Source organism: Protopterus annectens, chromosome 2.part1 (genome assembly GCF_019279795.1).
Source record: "Protopterus annectens isolate FY-2018-M chromosome 2.part1, PAN1.0, whole genome shotgun sequence".
Classification (NCBI taxonomy): Eukaryota; Metazoa; Chordata; order Ceratodontiformes; family Protopteridae; genus Protopterus; species Protopterus annectens.
In genome coordinates this window covers 1,767,805,433-1,767,817,151 of record NC_056729.1, presented here as the reverse complement: position 1 = coordinate 1,767,817,151, position 11,719 = coordinate 1,767,805,433, and the positions used below count along the sequence as shown (strand labels likewise).

Sequence of the window (11,719 nt, the reverse complement as noted above, 5' to 3'; positions counted from 1 at the left end):
AAAAGGTTACTTCTTACCTTCTCATGTTTAATGCTACAGACAACTCTGTCAATTGACAGTTTATCAAACACACACAGTCTTTTGTTCTCTTCTCTAATTCAGCCATGCCACGCAGGCATCAATAGATTCCTGTGGACCCTAATTATTAAAGAAAAACAAGTGGTGAATAATGACATTTTCTTTTTTAGGCTCAAAGTATTGCTGTAAACCCTTCAGTAACAGTCAAACCAGTGTGATATTCTTTACAGTGAGTAAATGCATTGTATCATCTTCAGCCAAATGAAGTAGAGGAGACCAGGCTGATGCCGCAGTAGTTCCTGCAATCCTTATTGTCCTCTTTCTTGTGGATGGTATCTGTTCTGTATCCAGGAAGGGTGCAATGACGGCCTTCTTCCATGTGGATGGTATCTGTTCCATATCCTGGATAGCTATGATGACGGCCTTCTTCCATGTGGATGGTATCTGTTCCATATCCTGGATGGGTATGATGATGGCCTTCTTCTATGTAGATGGTATCTGTTCCGTATCCTAGATGGGTATGGTGATTGCCTTCTTCCATCTGGATGGTATCTGTTCCATATCCTGGATGGGTACAATGATGGCCTTCTTCCATCTGGATGGTATCTGTTCTGTATCCTGGATGGGTATGATGATGGCTTTCTTCCATGTAGATGGTATCTGTTCTGTATCCCGGATGGATACAATGATGGCCTTCTTCCATGTGAATGGTATCTGTTCCATATCCTGGATAGGTATGATGATGGCCTTCTTCCATGTGGATGGTATCTGTTCCATATCCCGGATGGGTACGATGACGGCCTTCTTCCATGTGGATGGTATCTTTACCATATCTCATATGGGTATGATGATGGCCTTCTTCCATGTGGATGGTATCTGTCAAATATCTAAGATGGGTACAATGATGGCCTTCTTCCATGTGGATGGTATCTGTTCCATATCCTGCATGGGTACGACGACAGCCTTCTTCCATGTGGATGGTATCTGTCCCATATCTCAGATGGGTACGATGAAGGCCTTCTTCCATCTGGATGGTATCTATTCCATATCCTGGATGGGTACGATGATGGCCTTCTTCCATGTGGATGGTATCTGTTCCGTATCCTGGATGGGTATGATGATGGCCTTCTTCTATATAGATGGTGTCTGTTCCGTATACTGGATGGGTATGATGATGGCCTTCTTCCATCTGGATGGTATCTGTTCCGTATCCTGGATGAGTACGATGACGGCCTTCTTCCATGTAGATGGTATCTGTTCTGTATCCTGGATGGGTATGATGATGGCCTTCTTCCATGCGGATGGTATCTGTTCCATATCATGGATGGGTATGATGATGACCTTCTTCCATCAAGATGGTATCTGTCCCATATCATGGATGGGTACAATGGTGGCCTTCTTCCATGTGGATGGTATTTGTTCTGTATCCTGGATGGGTACGATGACAGCCTTCTTCCATGTGGATGGTATCTGTTCCTTATCCCAGATGGGTACAATGACGGCCTTCTTCCATGTGGATGGTATTTGTCCCATATCTAAAATAGGTATGATGATGGCTTTCTTCCATGTGGATGGTATCTGTCCCATATCTCAGATGGGTATGATGATGGCCTTCTTCCATGTGGATGGTATCTGTCCCATATCTAAGATGGGTACGATGATGGCCTTCTTCCATGTGGATGGTATCTGTTCCGTATCCTGCATGGGTACGATGACGGCCTTCTTCCATGTGGATGATATCTGTCCCATATCTCAGATGGGTATGATGATGACCTTCTTCCATGTGGATGGTATCTGTCCCATATTTCAGATGGGTACAATGATAGCCTTCTTCCATGTGGATGATATCTGTTCCATATCCTGGATGGGTATGATGATGGCCTTCTTCCATGTGGATGGCATCTGTTCCATATACTGGATGGGTATGATGACGGCCTTCTTCCATGTTGTTGGTATCTGTTCCATATCCCAGATGGGTACAATGATGGCCTTCTTCCATCTGGATGGTATGTTTCCATATCCTGGAAGGGTGCGATGATGGCCTTCTTCCATGTGGATGGTATCTGTTCCATATTTTGGACGGGTACTGTTAGAAAAATATGTATTAGTAATATGCATGCTTAGTGCATTTGAGGTTTAAAAGCGTTAATACATTTATTCTGTTCACACTGCATGAATCTGCACAGCTATTAGAAACTTAACAAGAAGCATTCTATTTTCTGCTAATGTCAGCAAATAACAAGAAGTAATTAATTTCTACTAGTGTCATGAGACTTAACAAAGAGTTATTGATGTTCTGCTTATGCTATGAGAAAGTACACAGCTGCTAGAAGCTTTGATAAGGAACACAATGTATGCTTGAAAGTATAAACCGTAGTCAGCATTACTTGTACCTAAGCTAGAAATGTACCTTGAATCTAGGCAAAATGTAACACATATATCAGAACTGCACAACTGAAGAATTGAAAATTTGTGGTGGGCTAAAATAAGCCCCAAGGCCAGGTTGTTTTTCTCAAATGTTTTGTAAATCAGCAGTTATTCTCAACTAGTCAGCAATTAGTCTAGTAACATTTTCAGTGGAACAATACAGAAAGCTGTGTCTAACTACGTCAGCAATAGAAATAACATTTCTGACATGGAAAGAACTGTATAAAAATGCCATACTAATTATTAATGTTCAGAAAAACCATTCTGCCAGCATGCTTTGTCTCCTTGCTGCAAGTTAATAAAGGGTGCCTTACTTGAACCTTACGTGAACTGGTCTTTGAAGTTTTTTCCTTTGACAGGTACAATGACGGGCTTTTTCCATGTGGATGGTATCTGTCCCATATCCTGGATGGGTACAATGACAGCCTTCTTCCATGTAGATGGTATCTGTTCCTTATCCTGGATGGGTACGATGACGGCCTCCTTCCATGTGGATGGTATCTATTCCATATCCTGAATGGGTAGGATGATAGCCTTCTTCCATCTGGATGGTATCCGTTCCATATCCTGGATGGGTATGATGATGGCCTTCTTCCACATGGATGGTATCAGTTCCATATCCTGGATGGGTACAAAGATGGCCTTCTTCCATGTGGATAGTATCTGTCCCATATCTCAGATGGGTACGATGATGGCCTTCTTCCATGTAGATGGTATCTGTTCCGTATCGCAGATGGGTACAATGATGGCCTTCTTCCAACTGGATGGTATCTGTTCCATATCCTGGATGGGAATGATAATGGCCTTCTTCCATGTGGATGGTATCTGTTTCATATCCTGGATGGGTATGATGATAGCCATCTTACATGTGGATGGTATCTGTTCTGTATCCCAGATGGGTACAATGATGGCCTTCTTCCATCTGGATGGTATCTGTTCTGTATCCTGGATGGGTATGATAATGGCCTTCTTGCATGTGGATGGTATCTGTCCGTATCGTGGATGGGTATGATGACAACATTCTTCCATATGGATGGTACCTGCCTCATATCTAAGATAGGTACAATGATGGCCTTCTTTCATGTATATGGTATCTGTTCCATATCCCGGATGGGTATGATGACTGCCTTCTTCCATGTGGATGGTATCTGTTCCATATCCTGGATGGGTACGATGATAGCCTTTTTCCATGTGGATGGTATCTGTTCCATGTCCCAAATGGGTACATTGACAGCCTTCTTCCAACTGGATGGTATCTGTTCCATATCCTGGATAGGTATGATGACGGCCTTCTTCCATGTGGATGGTATCTGTTCCGTATCCTGGATGGGTATGATGATGGCCTTCTTCTATGTAGATGGTATCTGTTCCGTATCCTAGATGGGTATGGTGATTGCCTTCTTCCATCTGGATGGTATCTGTTCCATATCCTGGATGGGTACAATGATGGCCTTCTTCCATCTGGATGGTATCTGTTCCGTATCCTGGATGGGTACGATGATGGCTTTCTTCCATGTAGATGGTATCTGTTCTGTATCCCGGATGGATACAATGACGGCCTTCTTCCATGTGAATGGTATCTGTTCCGTATCCTGGATAGGTATGATAATGGCCTTCTTCCATGTGGATGGTATCTGTTCCATATCCTGGATGGGTACGATGACGGTCTTCTTCCATGTGGATGGTATCTGTTCCTTATCTCATATGGGTACGATGATGGCCTTCTTCCATGTGGATGGTATCTGTCAAATATCTAAGATGGGTACAATGACAGCCTTCTTCCATGTGGATGGTATCTCTTCCATATCCTGCATGGGTACGATGACAGCCTACTTCCATGTGGATGGTATCTGTCCCATATCTCAGATGGGTACGATGAAGGCCTTCTTCCATCTGGATGGTATCTGTTCCATATCCTGATGGGTACGATGACGGCCTTCTTCCATGTGGATGGTATCTGTTCTGTATCCTGGATGGGTATGATGATGGCCTTCTTCTATATAGATGGTGTCTGTTCCGTATACTGGATGGGTATGATGATGGCCTTCTTCCATCTGGATGGTATCTGTTCCGTATCCTGGATGAGTACGATGACGGCCTTCTTCCATGTAGATGGTATCTGTTCTGTATCCTGGATGGGTATGATGATGGCCTTCTTCCATGCGGATGGTATCTGTTCCATATCCTGGATGGGTATGATGATGACCTTCTTCCATCAAGATGGTATCTGTCCCATATCATGGATGGGTACAATGATGGCCTTCTTCCATGTGGATGGTATTTGTTCTGTATCCTGGATGGGTACAATGACAGCCTTCTTCCATGTGGATGGTATCTGTTCCATATCCCAGATGGGTACGATGACGGCCTTCTTCCATGTGGATGGTATTTGTCCCATATCTCAAATAGGTATGATGATGGCCTTCTTCCATGTGGATGGTATCTGTCCCATATCTCAGATGGGTATGATGATGGCCTTCTTCCATGTAGATGGTATCTGTCCCATATCTAAGATGGGTACGATGATGGCCTTCTTCCATGTGGATGGTATCTGTTCCGTATCCTGCATGGGTACGATGATGGCCTTCTTCCATGTGGATGGTATCTGTCCCATATCTCAGATGGGTATGATGATGACCTTCTTCCATGTGGATGGTATCTGTCCCATATTTCAGATGGGTACAATGATAGCCTTCTTCCATGTGGATGATATCTGTTCCATATCCTGGATGGGTATGATGATGGCCTTCTTCCATGTGGATGGCATGTGTTCCATATCCTGGATGGGTATGATGATGGCCTTCTTCCATCTGGATGGTATGTTTCCATATCCTGGAAGGGTGCGATGATGGCCTTCTTCCATGTGGATGGTATCTGTTCCATATTTTGGACGGGTACTGTTAGAAAAATATGTATTAGTAATATGCATGCTTAGTGCATTCGAGGTTTAAAAGGGTTAATACAGTTATTCTGTTCACACTGCATGAATCTGCACAGCTATTAGAAACTTAACAAGAAGCATTCTATTTTCTGCTAATGTCAGCAAATAACAAGAAGTAATTCATTTCTACTAGTGTCATGAGACTTAACAAAGAGTTTTTGATTTTCTGCTTATGCTATGAGAAAGCACACAGCTGCTAGAAGCTTTGATAAGAAACACAATGTATGCTTGAAAGTATAAACCGTAGTCAGCATTACTTGTACCTAAGCTAGAAATGTACCTTGAATCTAGGCAAAATGTAACACATATATCAGAACTGCACAACTGAAGAATTGAAAATTTGTGGTGGGCTAAAATAAGACCCAAGGCCAGGTTGTTTTTCTCAAATGTTTTGTAAATCAGCAGTTATTCTCAACTAGTCAGCAATTAGTCTAGTAACATTTTCAGTGGAACAATACAGAAAGCTGTGTCTAACTACGTCAGCAATAGAAGTAACATTTCTGACATGGAAAGAACTGTATAAAAATGCCATACTAATTATTAATGTTCAGACAAACCATTCTGCCAGCATGCTTTGTCTACTTGCTGCAAGTTAATAAAGGGTGCCTTACTTGAACCTTATGTGAATTGGTCTTTGAAGTTTTTTCCTTTGACAGGTACAATGACGGGCTTTTTCCATGTGGATGGTATCTGTCCCATATCCTGGATGGGTACAATGATGGCCTTCTTCCATGTAGATGGTATCTGTTCCTTATCCTGGATGGGTACGATGACGGCCTTCTTCCATGTGGATGGTATCTATTCTGTATCCTGAATGGGTAGGATGATAGCCTTCTTCCATCTGGATGGTATCCGTTCCATATCCTGGATGGGTACAAAGATGGCCTTCTTCCATGTGGATAGTATCTGTCCCATATCTCAGATGGGTACGATGATGTCCTTCTTCCATGTAGATGGTATCTGTTCCGTATCGCAGATGGGTACAATGATGGCCTTCTTCCATCTGGATGGTATCTGTTCCATATCCTGGATGTGAATGATAATGGCCTTCTTCCATGTGGATGGTATCTGTTTCATATCCTGGATGGGTATGATGATAGCCATCTTCCATGTGAATGGTATCTATTCTGTATCCCAGATGGGTACAATGATGGCCTTCTTCCATCTGGATGGTATCTGTTCTGTATCCTGGATGGGTATGATAATGGCCTTCTTGCATGTGGATGGTATCTGTCCGTATCGTGGATGGGTATGATGACAACCTTCTTCCATATGGATGGTACCTGTCTCATATCTAAGATAGGTACAATGATGGCCTTCTTTCATGTAGATGGTATCTGTTCCATATCCCGGATGGGTATGATGACTGCCTTCTTCCATGTGGATGGTATCTGTTCCGTATCCTGGATGGGTATGATGATGGCCTTCTTCCATGTGGATGGTATCTGTTCCGTATCCTGGATGGGTATGATGATGGCCTTCTTCTATGTAGATGGTATCTGTTCCATATCCTAGATGGGTATGGTGATTGCCTTCTTCCATCTGGATGGTATCTGTTCCATATCCTGGATAGGTACAATGATGGCCTTCTTCCATCTGGATGGTATCTGTTCCGTATCCTGGATGGGTATGATGACGGCTTTCTTCCATGTAGATGGTATCTGTTCTGTATCCCGGATGGATACAATGACGGCCTTCTTCCATGTGAATGGTATCTGTTCCGTATCCTGGATAGGTATGATGATGGCCTTCTTCCATGTGGATGGTATCTGTTCCATATCCCGGATGGGTACGATGACGGCCTTCTTCCATGTGGATGGTATCTGTTCCATATCTCATATGGGTACGATGATGGCCTTCTTCCATGTGGATGGTATCTGTCAAATATCTAAGATGGGTACAATTACAGCCTTCTTCCATGTGGATGGTATCTGTTCCATATCCTGCATGGGTACGATGACAGCCTTCTTCCATGTGGATGGTATCTGTCCCATATCTCAGATGGGTACGATGAAGGCCTTCTTCCATCTGGATGGTATCTGTTCCATATCCTGGATGGGTACGATAACGGCCTTCTTCCATGTGGATGGTATCTGTTCCGTATCCTGGATGGGTATGATGATGGCCTTCTTCTATATAGATGGTGTCTGTTCCGTATACTGGATGGGTATGATGATGGCCTTCTTCCATCTGGATTGTATCTGTTCCGTATCCTGGATGAGTACGATGACGGCCTTCTTCCATGTAGATGGTATCTGTTCTGTATCCTGGATGGGTATGATGATGGCCTTCTTCCATGCGGATGGTATCTGTTCCATATCCTGGATGGGTATGATGATGACCTTCTTCCATCAAGATGGTATCTGTCCCATATCATGGATGGGTACAATGATGGCCTTCTTCCATGTGGATGGTATTTGTTCTGTATCCTGGATGGGTACGATGACAGCCTTCTTCCATGTGGATGGTATCTGTTCCATATCCCAGATGGGTACGATGACGGCCTTCTTCCGTGTGGATGGTATTTGTCCCATATCTCAAATAGGTATGATGATGGCCTTCTTCCATGTGGATGGTATCTGTCCCATATCTCAGATGGGTATGATGATGGCCTTCTTCCATGTGGATGGTATCTGTCCCATATCTAAGATGGGTACGATGATGGCCTTCTTCCATGTGGATGGTATCTGTTCCGTATCCTGCATGGGTACGATGACGGCCTTCTTCCATGTGGATGGTATCTTTCCCATATCTCAGATGGGTATGATGATGACCTTCTTCCATGTGGATGCTATCTGTCCCATATTTCAGATGGGTACAATGATAGCCTTCTTCCATGTGGATGATATCTGTTCCATATCTTGGATGGGTATGATGATGGCCTTCTTCCATGTGGATGGCATCTGTTCCATATCCTGGATGGGTATGATGATGGCCTTCTTCCATGTTGTTGGTATCTGTTCCGTATCCCAGATGGGTACAATGATGGCCTTCTTCCATCTGGATGGTATGTTTCCATATCCTGGAAGGGTGCGATGATGGCCTTCTTCCATGTGGATGGTATCTGTTCCATATTTTGGACGGGTACTGTTAGAAAAATATGTATTAGTAATATGCATGCTTAGTGCATTCGAGGTTTAAAAGGGTTAATACATTTATTCTGTTCACACTGCATGAATCTGCACAGCTATTAGAAATTTAACAAGAAGCATTCTATTTTCTGCTAATGTCAGCAAATAACAAGAAGTAATTCATTTCTACTAGTGTCATGAGACTTAACAAAGAGTTATTGATTTTCTGATTATGCTATGAGAAAGTACACAGCTGCTAGAAGCTTTGATAAGGAACACAATGTATGCTTGAAAGTATAAACCGTAGTCAGCATTACTTGTACCTAAGCTAGAAATGTACCTTGAATCTAGGCAAAATGTAACACATATATTAGAACTGCACAACTGAAGAATTGAAAATTTGTGGTGGGCTAAAATAAGCCCCAAGGCCAGGTTGTTTTTCTCAAATGTTTTGTAAATCAGCAGTTATTCTCAACTAGACAGCAATTAGTCTAGTAACATTTTCAGTGGAACAATACAGAAAGCTGTGTCTAACTACGTCAGCAATAGAAGTAACATTTCTGACATGGAAAGAACTGTATAAAAATGCCATACTAATTATTAATGTTCAGACAAACCATTCTGCCAGCATGCTTTGTCCCCTTGCTGCAAGTTAATAAAGGGTGCCTTACTTGAACCTTACGTGAATTGGTCTTTATAGTTTTTTCCTTTGACAGGTACAATGACGGGCTTTTTCCATGTGGATGGTATCTGTCCCATATCCTGGATGGGTACAATGACGGCCTTCTTCCATGTAGATGGTATCTGTTCCTTATCCTGGATGGGTACGATGACGGCCTTCTTCCATGTGGATGGTATCTATTCCGTATCCTGAATGGGTAGGATGATAGCCTTCTTCCATCTGGATGGTACCCGTTCCATATCCTGGATGGGTATGATGATGGCCTTCTTCCACATGGATGGTATCAGTTCCATATCCTGGATGGGTACAAAGATGGCCTTCTTCCATGTGGATAGTATCTGTCCCATATTTCAGATGGGTACGATGATGTCCTTCTTCCATGTAGATGGTATCTGTTCCGTATCGCAGATGGGTACAATGATGGCCTTCTTCCATCTGGATGGTATCTGTTCCATATCCTGGATGTGAATGATAATGGCCTTCTTCCATGTGGATGGTATCTGTTTCATATCCTGGATGGGTATGATGATAGCCATCTTCCATGTGGATGGTATCTGTTCTGTATCCCAGATGGGTACAATGATGGCCTTCTTCCATCTGGATGGTATCTGTTCTGTATCCTGGATGGGTATGATAATGGCCTTCTTGCATGTGGATGGTATCTGTCCGTATCGTGGATGGGTATGATGACAACCTTCTTCCATATGGATGGTACCTGTCTCATATCTAAGATAGGTACAATGATGGCCTTCTTTCATGTAGATGGTATCTTTTCCATATCCCGGATGGGTATGATGACTGCCTTCTTCCATGTGGATGGTATCTGTTCCATATCATGGATGGATATGATGATAGCCTTTTTCCATGTGGATGGTATCTGTTCCATTTCCCAAATGGGTACATTGACAGCCTTCTTCCAACTGGATGGTATCTGTTCCATATTCTGGATAGGTATGATGATGGCCTTCTTCCATGTGGATGGTATCTGTTCCATATCCTGGATGGGTACGATGACGGCCTTCTTCCATATGGATGGTATCTGTCCCATATTTCAGATATGTACGATGATGGCCTTCTTCCATGTGGATGGTATCTGTTCCATATCCTGGATGGGTACGATGATTGCAGTCTTCCATGTGGATGGTATCTGTTCTGTATCCCAGATGGGTACAATGACGGCCTTCTTCCATCTGGATGGTATCTGTTCTGTATCCTGGATGGGTATGATGATGGCCTTCTTCCATGTGGATGGTATTTGTTCCGTATCCTGGATGGGTATGATGACGGCCTTCTTCCATATAGATGATATCTGTCTCAAATCTAATATGGGTACGATGATGGCCTTCTTTCATGTATATGTTATCTGTTCCGTATCCCTGATGGATACGATGATGGCCTTCTTCCATGTGGATTGTATCTGTTCTGTATCCTGGATGGGTATGTTGATAGCCTTCTTCCATGTGGATGGTATCTGTTCCATATCTCAGATGGGTAAAATGACGGCCTTCTTCCATCTGGATGGTATCTGTTCAATATTCTGGATGGGTATAATAATGGCCTTCTTCCATGTGGATGCTATCTGTTCCATATCCTGGATGGGTACGATGACGGCCTTCTTCCTTATGGATGGTATCTGCCCCATATTTCAGATGTGTACAATGATGGTCTTCTCCCATCTGGGTGGTATCTGTTCCGTATCGTGGATGGGTACAATGATGGCCTTCTTCCATGTGGATGTTATCTCTCCCACGTCTTAGAATGGTATGATGATGGCCTTCTTCCATGTGCATGGTATCTGTTTCATATCCTGAATGGGTACAATGAGGGCCTTCTTCCATGTGGATGGTATCTGTCCCATATTTCAGATGGGTACGATGAAGGTATTCTTCCATGTGGATGGTATCTGTTCCATATCCTGAATGGGTACAATGACGGCCTTCTTCCATGTGGATGGTATCTCTCCCACAACTCAGATGGGTACGATGATGGCCTTCTTCCATGTAGATGGTATCTGTTCCATATCCTGGATGGGCATGATGATGGCCTTCTTCCATGTGGATGGTATCTGTTCCATGTCCTGGATAGGTATGATGATGGCCTTCTTCCTTGTGGATGGTAGCTGTTCTGTATCCCCGATGGGTACAATGACGTTCTTCTTCCATCTGGATGGTATCTGTTCCATATCCTGGATGAGTCTGATGATGGCCTTCTTGCTTGTGGATGGTTTCTGTTCCGTATCCTGGATGGATACAATGAAGGCCTTCTTCCATATGGATGGTATCTGTCCCATATCTCAGATGGGTATGATGATGGCCTTCTTCCATGTAGATGGTATCTGTTCCATATCCCGGATGGGTACGATGATTGCCTTCTTCCATGTGGATGATATCTGTTCCATATTTTGGATGGGTACGAGATAGCCTTCTTTCATGTGGATGGTAGCTGTTCTGTATCCTGGATGGGTACAATGACGTCCTTCTTCCATCTGGATGGTATCTGTTCTGTATCCTAGATGAGTATGATGATGACCTTCTTGCATGTGGATGGTTTCTGTTCCGTATCCTGGATGGGTATGATGAC

At 43.3% G+C, this 11,719-nt stretch overlaps 4 protein-coding genes across 4 annotated transcripts; all 4 read right to left on the bottom strand.

Moving 5' to 3' along the window:
- Positions 1–271: 271 nt before the first annotated feature.
- Positions 272–1,315, bottom strand: LOC122795031 (histidine-rich protein PFHRP-II-like). Its single transcript, XM_044063612.1, has one exon. The coding sequence runs from the start codon at positions 1,313–1,315 to the stop codon at positions 272–274; it is 1,044 nt and encodes a 347-aa protein (XP_043919547.1).
- Positions 1,316–6,508: 5,193 nt separating this feature from the next.
- Positions 6,509–7,738, bottom strand: LOC122795030 (histidine-rich protein PFHRP-II-like). The gene has a single exon (XM_044063611.1). It carries the CDS (start codon positions 7,736–7,738, stop codon positions 6,509–6,511), a length of 1,230 nt encoding a protein of 409 aa, XP_043919546.1.
- A 2,234-nt stretch (positions 7,739–9,972) lies between these two features.
- LOC122795028 (high mobility group nucleosome-binding domain-containing protein 5-like) lies at positions 9,973–10,653 on the bottom strand. Its single transcript, XM_044063610.1, has one exon. It carries the CDS (start codon positions 10,651–10,653, stop codon positions 9,973–9,975), a length of 681 nt encoding a protein of 226 aa, XP_043919545.1.
- Positions 10,654–10,668: 15 nt separating this feature from the next.
- Positions 10,669–11,409, bottom strand: LOC122795027 (histidine-rich protein PFHRP-II-like). The gene has a single exon (XM_044063609.1). It carries the CDS (start codon positions 11,407–11,409, stop codon positions 10,669–10,671), a length of 741 nt encoding a protein of 246 aa, XP_043919544.1.
- Between the last annotated feature and the right edge of the window lie 310 nt (positions 11,410–11,719).